Source organism: Phyllostomus discolor, chromosome 10 (assembly GCF_004126475.2).
Source record: "Phyllostomus discolor isolate MPI-MPIP mPhyDis1 chromosome 10, mPhyDis1.pri.v3, whole genome shotgun sequence".
NCBI classification, from domain to species: Eukaryota; Metazoa; Chordata; class Mammalia; order Chiroptera; family Phyllostomidae; genus Phyllostomus; species Phyllostomus discolor.
In genome coordinates this window covers 28,266,904-28,291,127 of record NC_040912.2, presented here as the reverse complement: position 1 = coordinate 28,291,127, position 24,224 = coordinate 28,266,904, and the positions used below count along the sequence as shown (strand labels likewise).

The 24,224-nt window shown below is 39.7% G+C and overlaps 1 protein-coding gene and 1 non-coding gene across 2 annotated transcripts; one reads left to right on the top strand and one right to left on the bottom strand.

Moving 5' to 3' along the window:
* Positions 1-3,140: 3,140 nt before the first annotated feature.
* PDK4 (pyruvate dehydrogenase kinase 4) lies at positions 3,141-14,139 on the bottom strand. Its single transcript, XM_028525661.2, has 11 exons — positions 13,740-14,139; positions 12,520-12,661; positions 11,251-11,322; positions 10,915-11,099; positions 10,684-10,770; positions 10,176-10,253; positions 8,306-8,382; positions 6,431-6,529; positions 6,128-6,238; positions 5,718-5,831; positions 3,141-4,310 (listed from the first exon to the last, which is right to left on the bottom strand). The coding sequence occupies exons 1-11, from the start codon at positions 13,867-13,869 to the stop codon at positions 4,167-4,169; spliced, it is 1,239 nt and encodes a 412-aa protein (XP_028381462.1). The 5' UTR covers positions 13,870-14,139; the 3' UTR covers positions 3,141-4,166.
* LOC114508237 lies at positions 12,776-12,883 on the top strand. The gene has a single exon (XR_003685493.1). It is a non-coding gene; the product is annotated as a U6 spliceosomal RNA (small nuclear RNA).
* Positions 14,140-24,224: the final 10,085 nt, after the last annotated feature.

The window sequence follows — 24,224 nt, the reverse complement described above, 5'->3', positions numbered from 1 at the left end:
CATGTGAATGCACAAATTCCCTACCTCCCAAGCAGCTTCAAATTTACAACTAAACCCACTGTGTGTATAAGTGCTTGCCTGTGAGCATGCATATGCGCATGCGCTTCCTGTAGACACCTTGAATGGGGTGTCCTTGATGAAGGTCATTAGCATAGTTTCTTTAGGACCTAAAGTCATGGTTGATGGCATTTTTTACTCAAATATGATTATTCTGACAAAATTTTGATTTATTTATAGCAAATTTATTCCACTAATTTTATTTTATTCTAATTTCCCCTTCCTTCTTTCCTCCTTCCCTCTCTTTCTCCCTCTCTCCTTCTTTTCAATCCTTTCTCTTTCTTCTTTTCTCCTCTTTTTTTCTTTGCAAAATTTTACCATTAAGGGTATTATGGAGGTGGGTAAAACTTGTTGACTAAAGATAGAATAGGATTAAATTAATGACAGTGTGAAGATAGGAAAGATAAAACATGCCACTGTAACAGGGTACAGCCAAGAGGGAGGCCCCAAATAGGGATTTGGAATGGGGTCCAGAATTCAAGGTGTCCAGGAAATGTTAGAAAGATATATAGGATGTCCTCACCCCTTCCCCCCGCACAGGTGTGAGTTGGGGGAAGGGACCCATGGAGCAGGAACATGCAGGGCTGTTTCGTACAGCAACAGCTTTGCAGCTAACCTCTGGCATGGTCATTTAACATATCTGTAACCTTAACTGGTTGCATAAATATGTTAAGTAGCTGTGGTCATGCTTTGAACCAGGAGGATGGAAGTGACTTCCACCCAAGATGTAACTGGGGGGGCAGCTCCTCCTGGTTACATTGCCTGTGTGAGAGCTTGGAGGAGATTGGCTTCGTGACATGGGGTCACACCTGCCCAGACTCACAATGGCAGCCCAATAATCTTGGAATAATACAGGAATGCTGGCAGGTGTAACTGATTGTAGGAGGAGTCAGACATGGGGGTGCAGAGGAAGGTTGGCACAGGGACTTAAACCCAGACTCAGCAGCCATGTGAAGAGAGAACCACACAGCTTTGGCAGAGTGGGGACCCCTGCAGTGTTGGCAAGAGTAAGGATCACGTGTCTTTGGGGTGTTCCCTTTGGCCACATGACTTAGGAAGCAGGAGAGACTTTGCCTGGAAGAAAAAGGGTGAAAGGACTTTTACTGGCAGGCCGTGAGAAGGTGCCACATGACTTTGGATAACTGAAGATCCTGACAACCACACAGCTGATGGTGCTGGGAGCCCGAATCACAGACCTCTACTTCTTTTCCTGAGATACAATACTCCAGATTAGGGCTGAGGGAGAAGAAAGGACTGTGTGCGGCTGTGGGTATCCTAAAAGACTTTGATATTTTAATGAAGACATTAGGTCACTACTTTAAGTCTGTACAGTTTTAAATAAACATTTCCTTTCCTTTTTACAAATCTCTGGCATTGAGAGATATTTTTCCTCTGCAGCAGACAATGCAAGCCTAGTGGGGGGTACTTTCAGTAATAGTATATTACTATTGGCCCTGTTCTGTAACACCACCACTTAATTTAGTAATTTGTGTCCTGTTTCTACCTTATTATTATTCAGATATTTAATCCAGAAGTTGTTCGGGAACCTAAATTATCTGAGTGATTATATTGGGTTTCCACTGTATTTATCATGTAAATATAGTCATTAAGTGAAACTTTAAAGTAAATTTACCAAAATAGAGAATATAGCCATTGCAAAAATAATTATTGAACATATTTATGTAGATAAAACACACTTTCTACTATGTGTTACTTGGGGCATACACAAGAAAGCAAAAAATGATTAGAAATTTCTGGTCTGCTATAAAATACTTATCTTTTGTTTAAAAATTAAGATTTTAATTTTATTTCAAAACTTCTAAAAGGCTATACCCAATATGTAGATAAATAGGGTTAAATGTAAAGTGAGGAGACTCTTTACTTCAAATTCTTCTTAGTACTTGACCATTAATTTAAGAAAAGAACTTTAAAAGACTATGCCTATTACTGTAATAAAAATATTTATTATCAAAATTGTCACATTTCTCTGGACATAGCCTAAAGACAAAAATACAATTTATACATTAATAATTTAAGTGGGTCTGAACATTTAGTATCTATTCAGTAAAATCCTAAATCTCTTTAATAAATTTTACAAATACCAATGTAGTCTATTTCTATTTTATAGAACTGCATTTACATATCTGATAGTTACTGAGATACCAACATTTTTTTTCTCTAGTGTTTTCATGATAGTTCACACTGGCCTTTATTATGGCCTAACTAGCCATAATAAACCAACCAGCAATTAATTAACCAACTGCTTTGGTAATCTTTGGTAAATACAAGTATTTACATACAAAAATTGTTAACATTTCAGTAAGAAATGAAAATTCAATAACTTATCAAATTGTTTTGTGTAATCAATAAATGCATACACCAGAATCCTATCATCAGTCAGAGTCACTATTTAGGACTCCCGATGATACAATCTGAGATTCACAACATAGTTGGAGGCTTGTATGGCCACTCCCAGAAGTACCACAACACTAGGCCGTAACAATATTAAACACAAATGTTAAGTTCAACGCAAATACAGTACTGATTATTTTCCAATGCAGGAAAGTCTAGTTTTTTCCATAACCCAGTTTAAACATTGATTTGATGCATGAGTTTATTGTCTCATTAAAACCTATTATTTTGCAAGAGTGAGAAAGCCGTTGGAAGAAGTCATACTGTTTTGAAAGACACCAATTCGTCCTCTTGCCAATAATTTGTCCATGAAAATATGGATCATTTCTTGAGATAATTTGTGAAAATATAGCAAAATGCCCTTCCTTCTTTCCTTCCTTCCTTTTTTCTTCATTCTTCCTTCTTTCCTTCCTTCCTTCTTTTGTCTTTTCATTCCTTCTCTAAGAGTAATAATGTACAAGACTACTCTGTCAACCTGCATATTACACCTGTACTCCCCAAAGTTCCATGCGCAGTTCAGCTTTCATTCCCTAACTCGCAGTCTCCATGATTCACCAATGAAAACATCCTGACATGAAATCCTCTTACTTCCAGGCTACTTGTTAAAAATACTCCAAGAAATATTTAAATTCTAATGTCCTTGAGTCATTTGATAATTAAAGTTTTTTTTTTACAGACACGTTAATGCTGGAGTGTAGAGAGTGCAATTGAATATATCAAAAACACATTTTTTTTTAAACCTAGAGAACAGATGTCTTTGGATTACCACCACCCGAGGGCGGAGAACGGCCCTTCCTTCCGAGTTAGGTTCTGAATGAATGACTTCTTTCCCTAACACCAGTTTTTCTAGGCCACTGTTTCATTCATTAAAAAAAAAACAGGATGAGAGATATTTTTGTTATCACTTTGGCAATTATTTTCTCCCTCCAACCGTCAACATTCTGAGCTCAGTGCATATTTTAAAATTCACCCAAGACTAGGCACCTTGCAGTAATAAGTGTTCATTTACTACCGTGATGTGTGGGCAGGGAAAGCAGCATAATAAAGGCCTTGTATTTCTCAGAAAAGGTTTTCCTCTAAGTTTTTACACAGGCTCAATGCCTTGGCCAAAACTTTGAATAAAATGTTTTGACTCCTTGGTCATTCAAAGTGAATGTTATTTTAGTCACCAGTTTTTCCTCCCTAGAGCACATAGATATATACGAAATGTGCATTTATATACATTTCTGGCCATAGAGTATGAAATATGCCCTACTCCTTTGAAAGGCAGGAAAATACTGGTATAATTGACGCGATGTTCAATGAACACTAATATAATGTCAACCAGATGTCTAAGACATGTAAGTCCATAGAGATTGATAGCTTATGTCTTCACTCCGCTCCCTTTCCCACTCCTGCTGATAAAGAGATGAAAAACCGAGGCTTACATCTCCTCCTGGGTTTGAGATAAACTCAAGCATTGTTCTATGTTGAAAGAATGAAGAGCTGGCCATCTGTGAGCTCCTGTCGTCCCGCTCTGTGCTCTGCGGGGCCACAGAAACGGGCTCTGTTCCTCTTTCCCTCAGCGTTCTGGCAAAGGAGTTTGTGTTGCCAGTGTTTGTGTTTGAGGGAAGAAGCACCCACATGCAAACATTCGGAAAGCAGCAGCACTGGCACAGACCCACTTTGATCCCTTCGAATGTCCCGCGTGTCTGTCTTCACACAGCCACTTTCTCCTTCGCCAGGTTCTTCGGTTCCCTGCTCGGGACACACCAGTCGTCAGCCTCAGTGATCATCTGATAATGCTTGAAGGCTGATTTGTTGAAGACCGGGAGTTTTTCTATGGACTCAGAAGACAAAGCCTGAAAGGAGAGAGAGGAAAGAAATCAAACCAAAGAAATTATTTATGGCGTAACTTGTAGTTGAAGTGACTTTTCAAAATAAATTCAGAGGTAAGTAGTCAACCACTCAAATACAGTTTTATTTTTTTCAAATACACTATTTTAATTAGTTTAGTAATAAGAGTGCACAAGAGCAGATAGTCTGTTAGGCACTGCATAGAAGGAAACTAAAAAATAAATATTATCTCTACCTTATAGGGAATAAAATAGTATATGTACAATTTAAGTTAGGAAATAGAGTTTGTGTTCAATATCCACACACGTACCTTGTTTAGACATTACTGGTATGATAGAGTTGAAAAGCAAAGCTATTCTTTCCAAGCAAAACCTTTTAATCTATGATAAAAGAGTTCTAATCTGATACTACTAATCTATTAAATCTGATACTACAAATCTATAATCTATTAATCTTTCCTAATACTTTGAAGACTTTGGCTTACTTAAGAAATGAATGCATTAATTATTCCAGATGGTCAAGAACCACTTGGCAAACAACTCCCTGGGGACAGAATGGGAATCTAGAAGCTTAATGTTTAGTTGCTAATATCTGTAAATATACTTTTAGTTGATATACAGGGTCTGGCAGAAGTAACGCCTTCTTGAGTGTGGTTGGTAAGGTAATAAAATGGGTATAATAATTTATATTTCTTATTTGAACATTTCTCCTAAAATGTCATATGGTGTGCTTGAGTATGATGTTGTTATGTTACAGAATTACATGCTTATGGTTTTGTAATGAAAGATTTTGTAACAAAATAGGGGCATTATTTGTGCCAGACCCTGTAGTTGGCAAATGATAAGCAGAATCAAAAAAGTGACCCTGACACATAAACCAAGGCTTTAAAAGAAATAGAAACACATGCACGAGGTTTTACAGTTCAGACAGAAATGTCCGGTATCCCTCTGACAACTTGTGAGCAGTCAGCTTTCGTTTGTCTGGATTTGTAACGTCAGCCTAACATCTCGAATAACTTGATATCAGTTATTTTTTAAGCTGGAGTATTATTAGCATCTTTTTTTCACAGTGGAAATAAAACAAAAGTACAGCTATTCTCACAGGTGCCAGAAGAGTTGCCTTAAAAAAATTCACATGGGCAGGTCCTCACTCTGAAACAGAAGTGCTTCTTGGGCAACAATTTTGCTTCACTTGAGGCAGGTAGCCTGGCTCCACCTCCTTGTTTGTAAGTTACCGTGTTAAATATTAAACAGTGTATCTACACACACCACCCAGAAAATAGAATTACTTGTAGTCATTATTTGCATGAACTCAGTCTGGGGTTTTCATTGTGGGTCATAGAACTCAGGACTGTAAAAGAAGCAATCTTTTCAGAAGTGTGATTTTTTTTTCCTATTCAGTTTAAAGTATACCTTTAAGTAGATGATAGCATCAGTTCCATATCCTGATAAAGAGTAGAGATGCAGATCACCTTGAAAGTACTTGGCATAGAGACGGGAAATCGGCAAGCCGTAACCAAAACCGGCCTAGAGGGAAAAGATCAGTTATTGGTAAAGAGGTAGTGTGATCACTGGAATACAAACAGTAGAAAGGAGCTATTAGCCTGCCTGACACTGATGTCCTAGAACCTAAATAAAGACCTTCTGCTTCCAGTCAGAGATTCCTGGAGTCGTTTCACTATTTTCAGCTTGCTTTATCTTTCTTTCTCTCATCCCTCTGCCCAATTTAAATGGATTAACTTGCCTAAATACTTCCTTGTAATCCTAGATCTACCTTTAGAGCGAGGTGGCTGGGGTGGGCTTTGCCCTATAACTGGTCTTACCAAAGGAGCATTCCGGGCATTGTCCATCACAGGCGTTGGCGCGGTGGAGTACGTATAACTAAAGAGGCGGTCGATGATCCTCAGGGGCACGCCACCTCCTCTGTCTGAAATCTTAAACCAACAAACAAGGCGTCAGAGCTACCCTTTAAAAACAATGTGCATTTGTCTGTATAAAAATGTCTTTCCGTCATTGAAAAGTCACTTAGTACATGCCTTTGAGCTATTGCTCAAAGCAGACAGACCATTGTTGGTGACTTTTAATTCTCTCAAGAGGGACTCACAAGAACATTAGAGAATGGTTACCTTAATTGTAAGATCTTCCTTCCCCAGGACCACAGTCACCTCCACTGGTGTGAGGGAAGGACAGTTTTCCTGGTGTTCAACTGTTGCCCTCATTGCGTTCTAGAGAAAACAAAAACAGAAGGAATTCAATGGCAGAAGAATGAGGGACAATAGATATCTGTTTTTTTATGTATAAAATAAAAACAGTACAGAGGATTACTTGAAGTTCCTATTTCTTTAATGTTAGTAGTTAAAACAGCTCTGTAAAAAGCCATTTATGAATATGTCGCATAGGATGTGTAACGAAAAATATTCATTTTACCATGTCATAAAGCTCCTGGGAGTCATGTCTAATAGAAAAACCATTCTGCTAGTTGTCAGGTTCTTATTTGTCAGCTTCATTTAAATGTATGCATGGTTTTTTATCATCCATTCCTGGCTCTCTATTTTCTGTCTTTCCATTACATTTTACATCCAAACACTGAAGACTATCACAAAACAAATGACCAGTGAATCACTGAACCAATTTATTGGTTTTTAGAAAATTTGCTGGGAAAAAGGCGTTACCATCAAAAAGGATAGTAAATAATTCTAATTTAAATTTGAGTTTGCATGTGATTATCATTTTAACTTTTGCCAGTGATATCAATATAAATCTATGAGTTGGACCATTCAATTTAAAAGTAAATCAAATCAACAAAATAGTATCTTTTGTCCTTTCACAGGGAAGAAACTCAAGTTTTCAGACAACTGGATGAGTTTTATACAGATACAGTTTTGGTTTATTTCACTCCTTTTTTCTCTCTAACCTTCCAGCAAATTGTCTTCTTCCTGGTTTCTATTTGATATTAAGTTCAAATCATTAGCTCAAGTGAAGCAAAATAGATCAGATATTTATAGTATAATCAATACCTCATTGTACTAACATTAATAATAAATTAGAAAACAGTAACTTCTGAGAAGAGTTATATCAGAATTACAAGTAAATTTTACTTTTTTAGGCTTCCTCCTCCCTAGTCCAGATGACCCTTGGAAGTGTCACACAGTTTGGGGTGTTTTTCTGTCTTTTGGTGGAAACAGAGCTGTAGTTTGGTGTTAGAACAGAGGACAGGGGCTGATGTGAGCACCTGGCTACCCCAGACCTGTAACATCTGCGTCCTCTGAGCTTCTTAAAAATGCATACTCTCAGACCTAGAGAACCAAACTCTTTGCCAGGGACAGAGATCTGCATTTTCACAAGCCCTCCAGGTGATGCTAAGGAGCATGGAAGTTTGAGAAGCACTGCCTTCCAGTCTTGCCACAGAAAGGGCACTGTGGACCAGCAGCGACACCTGTCAGCTTATTAGAAGTTCAGTGTCTCAGGCCTTACCCTGGACCCACTGACTCAATATTTGCATTTTAAAAAAACCACTAGGTGATTCATATGCATGTTGAAGTAGTTCATGGAAGGAACAGACTGTCCTCTGAGCATATTCTAGACTCGGGTTGCAATCCTACCACTTACAGGAATTGTGGACCTGAACCTCTGGATTTGGAATTGGACCAGTCTGTGGGGGTGGAAGAAACAAGGCCTCATTCCCTGAAGTCTTCACCCCATGAACTTTCTTAATGAATGCACGAATGAATAGTCCTTTGTTGGACACCTGAACAAATAATGGGAATAGGGAGCTCTGAGACACCATGATTCATGCTGTGCATTCTCGAATGCATGTCGATGCTACAATGAGCTCTATGTGCCCTTTCAACCATTAACTGTTTCCTCCTTTTAGGTGGACAGAAGCTCACTTGGCAGAAGAGAGTGAGGCTCCTGTGCAGTCAGAAATGATAAAGGAACTTAAAATGCAACCAGTGAATTTTTAATAAAAAAAGAACTGCAATCACGGTGAAGCATCATACCTTAAATAGTTCAAAGAGCATATGGTGCAGGTGAGAAGGAACATACACAATGTGAATCGGTTGTGCTGGAGATTTGGCTGGGAGAAAAAATGACACTCATTAGAATCAGTAAATAAATACTTCACTAAAATAAACATCCATATCTATTTGACCAATATTTTAGACTTAAACAGGATTGGCATACTCCCCATCCTCCTCACTCCAAAATCCTACCCTAGAACCTTCCCTCTTAAACAGAAAATACAATGGGCTTATTTTGAACATGCTTTTATAGTTGCTGCCCAGTGCTTTATGATGAGTTTTTGCATTTCTCTACAGATGTATGAAGCAGATGAAGTGCGTGACAAGGGTGCTATAAATTCGATTACATGGATTATTTTTTTCCATTTTCCAAACTTTTGTACTGGACAATATCATTGTAAGAAAGAAGAAAAAATGAATGTGCCTATAGGGTAACATCAGAAATGAAAGCTAGCTATAATTCTCGTATTTGGAAATTAAAGCAGCACATAGAAAACGATGGGAAAAGAGCATGTCTGATTAATCTAGATTTTTATCAACAAATATCAAATCTTATAGACTAAATATGCTCAAATTTCACCAAGAGGCTAAAGAAAACAGAGAAACAAAACCTCATAGTACTGTTTGAAAGAAAAATGGGAGAATTATTCTTTGGTGTGAAGGCCTTGGTGAAGTTTGAATCAGAAAACCCAAGGACTGGCTCGGTTCCTTCTTTATTTTGTCAGACAGTTCAAGCAGTTTATCTGAAGTTATGTAACAGTTTTGTTAATGTTTAGAGGTGTTTTTCAATCTTTATTTGTAGCTTTATTTTTAGTTTAGCAATCAATTGCATTTGCAGAACCCATAAGTTAGGCTACTCATAATTTGAACAACTTAATTTTCACTGTCACCACCAATGAACATTGTTCATGTATAACTATTACTCGGAAAAGATGTTTACTTTGAGTTAAAAAGAGAATGTTATTCCAGTTTAAGTATGCTGTCATGCTTTGAGAAGCAGCTATGGAATAGGATAAAGACAGTGCCTTGCATTCCTCATGTAATCGCTTCAATAACGTAGGAAGACTATTTTTTCAAGTACCCTTCAGTTGAAGCTACTAAATAAAGTATGCTGTGTTTCCAAAGCTGGTATATATTTATTTATAGCGCATTAAAAATAATTTTGGTGAGAACATTTAACACGAGAGCTACCTTCTTAAATATTTAAGTGTACAATATAGTATTGCTAAGCACAATGCTGTCCAGCAGATTTCTAGAAGTTACTCATCTTGCATAAGTAGAATTTTATACCCATTGAAGAGTGACTTCTCATTCCCCCCTCCTCCCAGGCTCTAGCAACCACCATTCTGCCCTCTGCTTCTTTGAGTCTGACTTATTTTAAATACCTCATGTAAGTAAGGATCATTCAGTGTTTGTCCTCCTGTGACTGGCTTGTTTCTTATACTGCAACTTAAAGTACCTTTGTTTCCAGATCTTCTGAGTAACCTCTTTAGAAGCATATCTCCACTACCAAGTGGTTCCTCCTACTTCTGGCTCCTCTGCACCCTATTCTGCAGTAAGCAATCTTTCTTTGATCTAAGATATTGGAACTAAATTGTTACTCTATATACCAAACTATTTGTTTACACTATTCTTCTTTATGAGTCATCACTAGCAACTGAATATGCTCAGTTGGAACCTTCCAGTTGAGATAAAGAGAATCTTGGTTTCAAAATTAAAAAGTGTACAAACTAGGCACATTCAGAAAGGAAAATTGGAACACAGAAGTTGCTCCATATTTACAGTATTAATCATAGTGGGAGGACACTGAATTTTACATAGATTAAAATATATTTTATTCACAGCTTACCATTCACTTGTGTGAGCTTTAATTCTGGAGATGTTAAATAATACTGATCGCAAAGCATCCTTGAACTCTCAAAGGCATCTGGAATAGAAGGTTTTTTTCCATGATGATGAAATGAATTTGTGCCAAGTAAAATTTTCAAGTGATCTTCAGTATGTACACTACCCTTAAGCTAAAATATGCATTACAGTACAAGTTTATGTATACGAAAAAATGCATTTTTAATATCTTATTGAAGAAACAGTATTTCAGTTACAGCAATAGGAATATGCACACATCAGAGATCAAATACTATATAAGAATATGACACATTAACCTGATATTGGGATTTTTTATATTATAAACGCATGTTTAAACCCCTGATCTTCAAAAACAAAGACTTTCATGACAGTATTCATAAAAATATAAAGGGAAAACTCTGAGTATAAATTCATTTACAGAGTCATCTCAACTGTATGTCAACCTACAGTATACATTTTCAATAAGGGAAATGAAGAAACCTAGAAATTACCTTGGATCACTGCTACTACGTCACAGTTGGGGTCAATGCTTCCAATGTGGCTTGGGTTTCTTGTCTCCGAGTCACTAAATAAAAGAACTGTTGAAAAATAAATATGAACATATAATAATGATTAGAACTACCACTGACCAAAGAAATGCAACCCACCAAATAGTCTAGTTAGAGTATGGCTTACAGTGCACACCCATCTCCATATATCATGATTATGATGAACTAACTTACTGTGCTGGTTCATTAGCATCCGGGTAGAAATACGGTTCATGTAAAATCGATCCAAGAAATACTGAAGATTTTGGTTGGTGACTGGGTCGACTGTGCAGCCATCTTTATATTCTATGACTCCTTGTGCCATTGTAGGGACTGCATTATGATTTCTATTTCGAATTTTGATGAGAGTATCTACAAAACTAAGCCAAAACACATTTACATTTAGTGAAGGTTCAAGTAAGGTTCATTCACTTCTACTTCTTAGAGTATAAGTGTGTATATCATTTATTGCAGGAGTATGCCTGGAAATAGTCAAAGTTTTAGACACTTAATCTAACACATAAAACTTACTCTGATAATGTTTTGTGGTCTTCTGGGTTTCTCTCATGGAACTCCACCAAATCCATCAAGCTTTGAATGTACCTGTAAAGTGACAGGTGTGCTTTAAGTTTTTAAATTGAATAGTGAGGTACAAGTGGCTGAAAACACTATCTTTTCCCAATGATTTGAAAAGAGAAAGTATTATGCTTCAAATTAAAACTCCAAGACATTTGGAAAACAATATCTCAAAAGAAAAGGTACAGCTTTAATCCTTAACTTCCTAAATTAAAATTTTTATTCCTTTATTCCAAATCTGTTTTCTGTTTTGTTTGGCAAATGTATTTTTTAATAGCAAAAGCCCTTAAAAGCAACATTTTAAGAAAACTTTCGTATTTTTCCTAATCCATTCACAGGTGAATAGAAGTCTTGAAAGCAGTACGTACTATGGATTAAATATGTATTTCAGATGGTAATTGTTTAATGTAATGTAATGGAAATGGAAATGTATATTTCTTGAATCAATGAATGAAAAGCTGTTCAGTCAGTGGATTAAAGTGAGGCTCTGATGCCAGCCTGCCTCAGAGCGTATCCTGGCTCTAGTCTCTGAAAATCTGCTCCTTTGGATTATCTATGCTCTCTCAGCCTCAGTATCCTCATTTATAAAATGAGATGATTATAACTGACAGAGTACTGGCTGTGTGCTACGTATTCTAAGTGTTTTTTAATGGATTACCTCATTTAATTACACTCAATATCCCTTTAAGGCATATACTTTAGCCTCCTCAGTAAGAGATGGGGGAATTGAGGCATAGAGAATTTAATACTCTTTCCAAGTGTTCCACAACTAAGAAGAGGCAGAAGCAGGATGTGAACCCAGAGCCTGCTGTTAACTGGTTTGTAATTTAAAAAGATGAGGTCCTCTATGAATAGCAGTCATTCATATTTATTTCTAGGATAGGATTCCTTTTACAATATCAAGCTCCATCTTTTATGATTTAAAATACAAAGCAAATTGTCACTGTCAAATAGTTTTCATATTTCTCCTAGAAATAAAAATTACATTGTGGAAGAATCTCCTTTTTCAGGATAAAATGTCTAGTTTCAGGATAAAAGTTTCTAGTTTTATAACTGCCCTTATCATAACTTACTTTACATTAATAAAAAATTCTTTACATGTTTCAAAAGTACTTACTATTCAAGTCACCTATTTTCCAACTATGATACTAATATATTGTAAGAATTCATACTCAGATAACTATCTTAAAACTAGAGACTGTTTCAGAATGGTTTACTACTTACCAGCTTTTAATTAACTGTACTGAAGAGGTATTTATTAATGGATCAGGAAGGATATCAATTTCCTTCAGGATATTGGCAAACCTCACAGGCAATTCTTGTCTCAAAAATGCAAAAGAAGTTCTTTCACATGCGTTTTCTGAACCTGTAATAATTAACATTTATTTAGTATTGGGAAACAAGTATGTCTAAATGATGTCTTTGAATAGCATTAACTATCCAATATTAAACACATACATATATCATAAATTATTTTTCAGTGATCGTTTCTGCAGCACATATTCTAAAAACTGGAACGATAGAGAAGGTTAGCACGGCCCCTGCACAAGAGTGTGGCACACAAATTCGTGAAGTGTTCCATACTTTAAAAAATAAATAAAGTAAAATAAAATTATTTTCACTCTCAGTTGGTTTACAGTTTATAGATAATTCAGAAGTATCATCTTGTCTTTTTCTTTTTTTAAGTTACCAATATGGGAATTAATGTTGTTTTGTTTTTTTAAGAGGGTTCACTTCCACGAATCAGACTACCCCTACAGCTCTTAATAGTCATGAGAGATGCAGGGTTCAGTCAACGCCACAATGTTTACAGCTCCAAGTATGAAATTGGAGTGGGAAATGAGAGAGTGGGGTGGAAGTTGTGATGTTTCCAGATTACTAACAAATAAATAATATCACATTTCAATCCTTGACATTCTCCTTGTAAGACTGTTGTGGGATGTCTATAAATACTTTCAGCAGTATTGCAAATATTTTTAAAAACTTCAATGGCTGAGAAACAAAGAAATTTGTTAGGAATGCAGAGATGTACCCTGTCAAGGGTGGCCAAGGGCTAAAAAACCTCAATTAATTTTAGGCTACTTTATAATGTTAGAATCTTTTCCAAGGAATTCTGTGCGGCGAAGGGGTCAAGTTTTCATTCATTGTTAAATGCTGACCAAAAGCAAAAGTATTTTGACAGATGCTTTGGACGGAAAGATGAGCTCAAACCATCCAGCATCAGCGGAGCCGCACGTGGCCTCTACCGGTAGACAAAACTGTCAGCAAGAAGGTGGATGTAGGAGAAGGCAAGGTGTGCTGGTGGTCGAGGATCCAGGCTTCGGCAGAAAGTCCGATCCCAGTTCTTTTTAAACAACGAGGCCAGCCCTCCCTGCACCGGGACTTAAAGTTAAGGCAGGTCCCCAACCCCAACGCCCCCGCCCGGACCCTCTGTCCTCACTCACCAAAGTCCAGCAGCTGCTTCATGGACAGCGGGGACGGGCTGTAGCGCGAGAAATGCTCGACCTCGCGGGGGACCAGGCTGGCGCCGCTCAGCGAGCGGGCGCTGCGCATCACGAAGCGGGCCGCCTTCATCTTGATGCCCACAGGACCTGGCAGGGGCTGACTTGCGGGCGAAGGCTGCAAGGGAGAGAGTCCGCGACGGAGGAGCGGGCGGGTCGCGTCCGGGCGAGCAGCGCAGGTGTGCTGGCGGGCTGGTGCGCCTCTGTCTGGGCTGAGGGTCAGGGGTGTTACGGAGCAGAGGAGTCCCGCGGAGAGTCAGAAGGAGCAGTGAGTCAAAAGAGCAACAAGTGTCTTGAGACTCCAGTGCTCACCTAGCCACCACCGGCCGCCTCCTGCGGTTTTATTCGTTTCCCCCGCACGCTCCCCCCTGCTCCAACGGGGAGGAGTCACTGGAACTTGGAGACGCGTCCTGAGCCTGGAACCAGGCCAACCCAGTCAGAGAAAAAACTCTGGGCCCGGTCCCTGGTGGCAGCCACTGCGGAGTGTGCTGGTGCTGGTGCAGGTGCAAGAGGCTGTGAGGGTTAAGGGGTTAGGAGGAAGCCGAAGTGGGCATCTGAAAGTAGGTAGACGCGAGATCAGCCACTTGGGACCCGGCGCCGGATCCCGTGGGCAGAGGGCCAGCCCAGACTCGTCCTTGTTGACAAGTGCGAGGCTGTCTCAATGTCACGCGTTCCCAGCCAGAAACTATTTCCAAGAATTTGGACTCCGGGAGCTCATTGGTCCTTGCTCAGAGCGGGCTTTTACAGTAGCCAATTAGCTGAGTTCAAAAGTATGGATTTCTCTGCCATTGGACAGTGAGAAGAACAAACAGCCTGATGAGTTCCTCCAGCAAGCAAACAGCACGCATCAGAAACCGGAAGTGCCTTTTTGGCTGAGACTTGAGGAGCTTCCCAAAATACATTAACTTTTTCCTGTGGCAGTAAAAGGCCATCAGTTTGCTTCTTTCTATTGGGTTTAATTCTGTTAATTAAAAACAAAATTAGAAAAGGATCAGTTTGTCAGTTTGACCCACCTTTTTTTCTTCCATCAAGAATTTGCTGGCTCTGTTCCTCTGTATAAAATGTCCTTAATCCAAATCTTGGCCTAAGACATTCTTTTCTAGCCTTAAATGCCCAGCTCAAACTAGGCTCTGCAAGAGATTTTTCCTGATTGCTTCTCTCCCTACTCTTCCAAATATGGCCTTTGTCACTTATGACATTATATCATAGCTACTTACGTTCTCACATTGTCCCTCCCTGGACTCCTTGCCTTGAAAGACATCAGGACTGGGACTGTGCCAGATGCATCTGTTATTTCTACTCTGTTTCGTTGCTGCTAAAGCTGGGGACACATAGGAAAAGTTCCAAATTGCATCTCCCTTTGAAAATGGGTCTTGATACTATTGTAATTTTATATTTTTGTATTTTGAATCCTTTGTTACATATTTGCATAGCTTGGTAAAGAAAAAAAAAGGAAAGAAAAACAGGTGTTCCAGAAGCTAAATCAATCAATCAATCAATCAATCTCTCTGATGGAGCAAGTAAATTTAAAGTAAAAATCTTTTTTTTTCCTTGATTACATCCCAAGAACAGAAGTAATAGAAAAGTATGCATTTGCTTTTTCTTACCATGTGTGTGAGATCTGGAATAAGCAAAAGCATATATTAAAAAGAATTATACCCTTTAATCTGCAGAGGAAAGGCAGTGGAAATGATACATTATAGGCAGTTCTAATTTAGGAAAACCCCACCGAGTGCTTGACCTGACTGATCCGGAAAACTGTCCTGAGTTGTGTGATGATTGAAGGTCAGGTGAAGTCCTATGACAGTCACAGAGATGGCTAAGGGCTAAATGTGAACTGAGGTCACCAAACTTTTGTCTCCATGTCATCCCATCCAATAATATTTATCAAGTTACTCTCACAGTGAAGTGAACTACATTCTTTCATGTCATTTCTCTATGACGGGAACTGGTGTTATAATTGGCAGCATTTATGGCAGCTGGACTGGAATAGCCGGGTCAAGCTGTTTACCCAGTTGGCTAAGACACTATAATGACAAGTATCCCTTGCTTTCTGAAAGTTCAAAAGTTAGTGTTACACCACTTTGTTTTTATGAAAAACCTGTACCTGTTTTCTGTAACTGAAAGAAATCTGGAAAGGATTTTTGCTTTTGTAAGAAAAGAAGGAAAGCGAAAATAGCATTCAGTTTTTGTTTCCCAGCAAGCTGTACAGAGGCAGCACGTACTCGGAACAACGTGACGGCACCACCAAGCTCCTTCCCTGGAAGCTGCACTCAGCATCTCAGCCTCACACCGCACAGCTTTGAACTGTGTCTGTGAGCAGCTGTGCTTCATCTCAATTTATTTTGTGCATCTGTTAACAAGATGTATCCTAAGGTATCAGAAAAGCCTAAGAGAGTTTATAAGGGTGTTACACTTAGTATAAAACTGTATGTAATTAAGTGGATTTGGTATGATTTGGTAGGTTATTTTGGGGTAGGGGAAGTCTCAAAGATTTTTCCATATAAATTAATGGTAATTGCTTCTTTGCTTAATGCCACTTCAGTTTATGAAAAGTATCATAGAAACCCTCTACTTTTGGATAGCAGGGAAAACCTGTACCATGATAATAAGCAAGTGACCAGGAAAGAGAGTGACATATTTTCAGGCTGACACAGATCTTGGAGTTGATCCAGTTGCTACAGAAATAAAGAAAAGGGAATTATTTGGGAACAATGGTAGGGACAAATCTGTGCATTCATTTGAGTAAAAGTAAACTCTGAGAGGACTATCAAATAATTTGGTGCTAACGGTCAGAGGGGTGTATTAAAGTTTCCCCCTTGCACACAGTGCTGAGCCCAGCATCTCTGCTTGACACACTCAATTCCTGAAGTTTTCAGGGGCATGCTTACCTACTGTTAAATGAGTTCCAACCAGCTTGCCTGGAAAACCTAATAAACTAAGGCCACTGGTAGGGTTTTAAGAAGGCAAGTCACACTTTTGCCGGGGGGCTGGACATGTTCAATTAGATAAAATGCATCAAGACACTTAAGGAGATGCCTATTCAACTTTTCACCTGTAGGAACATATTCTAAGGAAGCAATAAAAAATTACATTAAGAGAAACTCGAAAAGCCATGGTAGAAAGATAAACAGATTTGACTATGAAACATTTAAAGTTTAAAAATAATCAGCAAACTTGGAGAAAACATGCTATGTAACAGACAATGATTATTTAAGAAATGACCCTTTCAGCAGGTTACGAAATTGTCATGATCTGTTCCTGCACGGAGCTACAGACTTGTGGGGGAAAGAGACATTACAAAAGCAAGGGATGGTAAGCGTACACATTAAATTAGGACAAGGGTTGTGAAAAAAGCACAGGAAGACTATAATGGGCTGCAACTACTTCCTACTTGGTGGGCAAGGATGGTCTCTCCAGGAAAGTGACAATTATGGGAGATGATGCATCCTTCTATTGGGGAATGAGAAGGGAATATTGGCGAAGAGATTGGGGAAAGTCAGGCCTAAATCACTATTTTGTCTCTAATGTTTCTTAAAATTGTTGTTTTAGAGGATGCTAGATGCCAGGAGCTGGACTGGATGCCTTGGTGTGTGCAAAAACATCTCTCAAGGCTAATAGTAGTGGCTGATGGAAAGCAGTGGCCAACTTTTTTTTTTTATGGGACTTTCATTTAATCCACAGGGTGAAAACCTCAAGATTAAATGCATTAAGAATAGTTCATAAAAGAGACTTGATCAATGTGTCATTTTAATGGTGACAGTAATGGTACCGGATGGTGGTGATGTAGGCACTCAGGGGTGTTTGGAGGAAGAGCTTTGTTGGGAATCAGAGAATACTTCCTCTACGAACTGGCTTTTGTGATGGTCTTAGAAGGATGAGCAAGATTAGGCAAATTACTCGTAGACAGTGGAGAAGGATGTCTGAGCTGGAGCAAGAGCAAAGCTATGGGAATATAGTGGAGAATGGATGACTGATTTAGTCTGTCTGCTATCCAGAGTCCCTGTAGAGAGGAGAAAATGGGAGATTAGGGTTATATCATGAAAGCCTTTCATGCTGGTATGAGAACTTCGAGATTCCTGGAATAGGCAGCATGAAACTGATCTTATTAAGCAGGGAGCACATGGCTCCCTGCTCAAATTTGCCAGCAGTTAAACAATGTAATGCAGCCGAACTTCACTGACTCTCATTGTGTACCAAGCATTACGATAGGTGCTAGGGTCAGAGATGAAAAAGGCATAGTCCCTGTCTTCAAGGATGGGAAACAGACATAGAAATGATCTAAAGGAAAACAGTGTGATGCATATAAAGTATGTGTTGGGGGGAGGGGGAGGTTGAGCAGTCAGGGGAGACTTCCTTGGAGGAGGTGACATGTCATCCGAGTTATAAAGGTGGGACAGAAGTTCAGAAGCAGACAAAGAGGAAACACATGGGGCAGTGGGGAGTGAGAATGAAGAGAGTCATGTTGTTCTTAGGACCCCTAGCCTTTGTGAAGTCTGAGAAAGAAAAACTTAAAAAAATGTTCTCTAATGTTTGATGTTCGAAGAATGCTCTACTGGGAGGGGGTGATCTCATTACAGAAGCAGGGAAGTCGACGGTCAGGAGGAAAGGACAGGCTGACTGAGCAGGGGGAGCATACATGGTGAGTTTGTCTGGGGACACTGGGGTTAATGAGAAACCACTGGGGAAACAGTCATGGCTGCCATTACTGGTGAAGGGAAGATGAGAACCCAAAGGCTATGGAGCCTTGCACAGGCCATCCCTCTGCCAAACCAGCTCGGAGCTCTGGAGCAAACATCCCCCGCTGGTCCTGCATCTGTCAGAGACAGAGGTCATTTCTATGGTACTGGGATGTATGTGTAAATGGGATTTACACACCTGGCAATTGACATTTGTAATAATCCCACACTAGTCATCATGGTGGCAATGACCAACTATTAACCTTTTGAACAGCCCCCGACTAAGAGAGCAAATATAAAAACAATATGGTGTCCTAATAGGAATGATGGAGATTAGTTTTATTCTTATAAATATCTCAAGAGTGGTGGTTCCATCATATCTCCACTGAATTCATCTGTGGGAACATGGTTGTTCCTTGAGAATGGCTGTACACTACTATAAACCAACAGAGTAGTAGCCCTGATGGCAGCTGCCATGCTAGATTTGGTATTTTTGCTCAAGCAGATTAATATGGCCTCAGAGACCTGTGATACAGCCACAGACTGGGTGAATGTATGCTTTCGTTTCTACCCAACAAACAAACAAGAAGAAAAAACCCCTAACTCTCTTGTACTCCAGGCTTGGCATCTGCTTATTGAAGAATCTAGACTGATATCCTCTATGTTAGAAGATTGTCCTCTATGTTTTGCTAATTCTAAAAAGCATGTCACAGATCATGTACATGCTACGGTATGATTTTTATTTAATAAAGAAAGAAGAAAGGAAAGGAAAGAAGAGGAAAAGGAATGGAAGGAAAGGAAAAGAAAGGAAAAAGGAAAGAACTATATATGTGAATATGGGTTGACATATGCATGTAAAGAGTCTGGGAAGAAACCTTGCCAAATTCTCAGTCATGGTTTTGGAGGTGTGTGGAACAAGGGACTCTCATTTCTTGCTTTATATTTACCTATTATATTCTCCATGGTGCATGTCTCAGTGCTTTTATACACTGAAGCCAGGAGTAGTTCTTGACCAATGAAAGAGTTTTGCTTGAGTGCAAAGGTTTAGGAGGGTAAGGTGGAGAGAGTGTTTCTAGAAATAAATCTATGCAATCAGTGAGTGATGATGGTCCAGCTAATGTCATTAAATTGAAAGGTAGATTTGGGGTACTGGAAAGCAGTATAATCCCAGGCAATTTCAAAGGTCAGGTGGATGAATTACTTAACTTTCTGTCCTTATATTTCTTGAATTCTTTAATCTCAGTGACTTTGACACCTACTGCATTTCTGTTGCCCATTTCCTTGGCCTCTTCAAATGCCTGATCACCTCTGAAAACAGGAAGGCCAGTCATACCTTCTCCTCAAGCCCAACACACTGTCCCCTTTTCCTGTTTGGCATATTCCCTCACTCTCTCTAATCCTATTGTGACATTCACGAAAATCTGTCTTAACCATCCCCTTGGCTAATGACATGCCATTCATCTGCTTTCCATTTCTTCCCTACCCATCCTAGATCCTCTGCCTCATTACTCCTTTCATTCTCACCTCTATCTGCTTCTTGTTCTTCTGTTTTACTAATTAATGAACAGGCATCTTTATTTTCCCTGCGAGATTTCTTCCCCCTGTTTACCATACCATAGCACTGCAGGAGATACTCAGCATCTAGGCTTTTCCCTAAGTCTTGTGCTCCTGATAGGATCCCTCCCCCAGATGCTGTCATGACATCGAGGGGCAGCAGTGAACAGTGTCACTTGGTTTCACATAGGTCAGCTAAATGGCTCTTTGGACACTATGTTGTACCATCAGTTCTCATACTCTACCTAGACCACTGCTATTGTTCCTCAAGTTCCAACCTAATTCAGGTACCACCTGACACTTATTCCCCTCAGTTCATCTGCCCTTGGCTAGTTTCTTCTCCAGCTTCTTTGATGGATTCCCCCAGTTGGACCTAGTCTCTCATTCTCTTTGCCCTTCTTCCAAACACTTCCATTTTACCTTCTGGAACTCAGCATTTGTCTTCAAACTTCCTGCATCCCCAATTTCTTCTCTGAATATCCCCTTTACATTCTTGCTACACCTTAAGAATATCACGTATCGTGCAACCTCTTAAGTGGAGGTGGCTTTTCTTCTCAACTCAAAGTGTTTCTCAGGCTGAGAGTGACAGCAGTGTCCTCTGCTTCTCACACTTTATTTGTGACTGCTCTGCATTCAAAACATCACTTTTTCTTCTCCTTTAAAATCACAGGACCTTTGACGACAGGCATGATACAATACCATCAACTGCCTTTTAATCACTGCCCTTTATGTAGTCCCCAGCTACTTCCTTGCTATTATGATTCTTGTCATCATTCCTACTGATTTCAACACTACTGTGAATGATCCATTTCCACCTTCACCCCTCAATCTATCAACCTCCTCACCATATCAACATTTATATGCAGTCCACCTTAGCTACCCATCCCCATGATCATACCCTAGAACTTGTCTCCAAAAATAATACCAGCACATTCATACTATCAAATGTAAGCATCCTACTCCTTGTGTAATGCTTCCCCTGTTCCTAGAATATTTGACTCAAGTATCATCTCAAGTACAATACCTCAGACTCGCTGGGACTCCCCTTTGTCGTCCATCAGCCCTCTGATGTCTTCTCTTATTCAATGTGGGCTTCCTGGCCCAACGCAGTTATTATACGCTTGGGAAAACTCTTCACACACACACATACACACTCTCTCTCTGTTTCACTTACCTGGTAGACCAAACCTAGTTGAGCCATTCAGAGTAGATAAAGTGGGTACAAAATTCAGTCCATACAAGCCAAATGTGCTAGTGTTGACATTTTCTTTTCCTTTCCTATAAATTTGTTTAATGTCTATTCTAAGGTTCTTCGGTTAATGTGAGATTTTACCATTCTTTCCCCCAGGGCTTCATCCATGTTCCCAGGGGCTCATATAGGCCCAAAGTATCAGGGGCAGGTGGATATCCAGTGCTTGGTGTCATTTAGCCATCCCAGCATCCATTGAGATGTTTCTCATTAAACCTGTTAATATAGATTGCTGCTCTACTATCCCTTCTTCCCATCCAAAGGACCTGTTTGGGCCTAGTTCTCGTTCTCTCTCTCTCTCTCTCTCTCTCTCTCTCTCTCTCTCTCTCCACTGTCTGCCCTTGGGGACATAGACAGCATTTCATTCTGCCATTCCTGAAACACAGTGGACCATAGTCTCAATATCCCTCTTCTTCAGTGCCCCTCTGTTGTGACTGTACCACACTGGGCTGCAGGAAACTCTAGAAGGCTGATTCTGGCCTGCCCACCCAGTGCCCATGCAACCACTTCTGTTCTTGCTGTGTTCTTAGGGTTTTGGTGCAGAGAATGAGTTTCAAAGGCCTAGGCCCTGAAGAGATTTGAAGCACAGTAAATACGCAATAAATCACATCAAGGTTGCTGCCATTACATCTCAAACTAGAAGAGATTCTCTGCTTTGGGGGATGCAGGAGAGAGTGAGTTGAAGGAAAATTGAAAACAGCTCAAATGAATCCTATGAGGGGGTTAGTGTTAGGATGATAGAAATCGTGCATGGATCTGAGAAAAAAGAAAACCTATATCTCAATTCCTCAGATTTCTCAAACGTGTATAAATATTTTTGACTTGTTCTGTGAGTCATAGTCCAGTCGCCCAAGGGAGAAAGGGGTCATGGGTTTATAAGAAATGTTGGCAGAAAACATATATGGGTAATACTTTGAATATTACCCGCACAAACATATGCATAACATACATGTAAAGAAAACACTCAGAATGTCCAGAGTGGTGATTTTGGGGGTCGTAGTAATTATCAGTGTTTACATTTGCTTTTTTGGTGTGCTTTCCCAAATGTTAAAGAATGAAATGTGTGACTTCTTAATTATAAGGAAAATAAATGTTATTTCAAGAGTTAAAATGAAAATAGATGTAGCAAAAAAAACAGGCAGAAGAATTTCGGAGAAATCTCTTCAAAATAGGCTTTTGACCGAATTGGAAGGCAGAATCAGGACAGGGAACTGGGTCAGTCGCTCTCTTGCCTTCTATTTCTAACCCCCTGGGCATACCAAGAAGCTTGGAGACTCCTAACCTGAGGAGCCGCAATCAGGTTTTTCTCTCCCTTATCATTTCTGCCTTTGTCTTCTGCAGACTGGCATTGAGCTACTGTCAGCTGAAACTTCGCCTCTAGTTCTGTGGCTGGCACCTCTTCTCTGACTGCTGATCATTGCCTCCATTTTCTTAGATCATCACCACACGGGACATTTCCTCTCCCGCTGGGTGCACCACACACACACACACACACACACACACACTCCAGTTGAAATCTCTTACTTTGGAAACTCCAAGCTTTGCTCAAGTGCAGCCTTAGTTCGTGTAGCACTGACTGATGGCCTTAGACTACGTTAGCTGGTATTCCAGATGATAAATGCAATCAGGCACTAGGTCATCTGGAAGAGAAGTTTTAGAGGTCACTTTCTTTTGTGATTTCTTTGCTTAATCCAGTGCAGGGTCAAAACAGTATCTCCAACCCACGGAACACCCACTTAAAAATGGGGAAATTTAGTTATACAAACATTCCTTAGTATCCGGTGAATTCAGTCAATGTATGTGTACTGGCTTATTAGTATGAGCAAAGCACAGTATGTCTATATGCTTAGCAATAAAAGGACAGATACCCAAGGGTCACACTTGTTTTCTGTTTGTTTGAAATGATCAGTTTCAAAGCAGGTACATGTGCAAATGGTTAGTTCCTCTTTAACTGTGGCTGGCACCACCAACGGTACGTGATAACATCCTTTCCTGTTTGGTCTGGTTGGCCACATGATTCTTCTCAACATAACACTCTTTGAGGTCATGGAGTCAGTGAATCAGGTTTAGGAGATGCAACCTTTTGTTTTCCTTGGACTGAGTGTCCAAGCAGCTGACACATTCTGGCCTGCAGAGGCGCCCTGCCCCCTCGCCTCCCATCTCCATACCCCACCCCCACCTTTCCCTTTGAAAGAACTGCCCTTAGTAAGACTGTTAACAGCAAGTATGAAAGCCATTCATTTAATCCAACGCTTGCACTTGCAGGAGGGGAAACTGAGGCAGAAGAATGTTAAGTCACCTAAATCATCTAGTTACAATTTCAGATTAAATGGAATGTATACTCTTCTGAGCCTTGGGAATTCTAAGGGTTTTGTGTTTTTTTGTCTTTGTTTTTGCCTTAGCCTTTTTGATACTTGAGAATTAAGAATACCTGCTTCTTGTCTTGGCCAACACTGGGCAACTATGTGAAGCTGATTTTGAAAACAAACCAAAAACATGCTGGAAACTCAACAGCTTCTTTCTTCAAGGACACTGATTTTGGGGGGTCCCCTCATATGTAGGGCCATAGTTAGACTTAGAGAGAAAACTAGACTGTCTTTGGCTCTAACAGTAATAACACAAACACACACTCCTTTCCCCATTCAGTCCTTCCATTTTGAAGGTAAACTTGAGGATCTGACAGCGCGCGGTTTGGGTGACATGTTCTCCATTGATGACAAGGGCCCGGCTATGTGTCCACAGGTGGTGCTGAGTCCCAAGAGGAGAGGTGTGGGGGCCCCCTTTTGTGTTCTTTCTTCACAGGGTTCTCCCACCTCTTTTTTCAACAAACAGGCACCTCAAAATGCACCGTGTATAGACAAAAAGATGTTTTCTTTTGCTATGGCATTAATTCATAGATTCACTTCTTGTTTAAAACTAACAATTAATGACTTTCTTCCACACGTG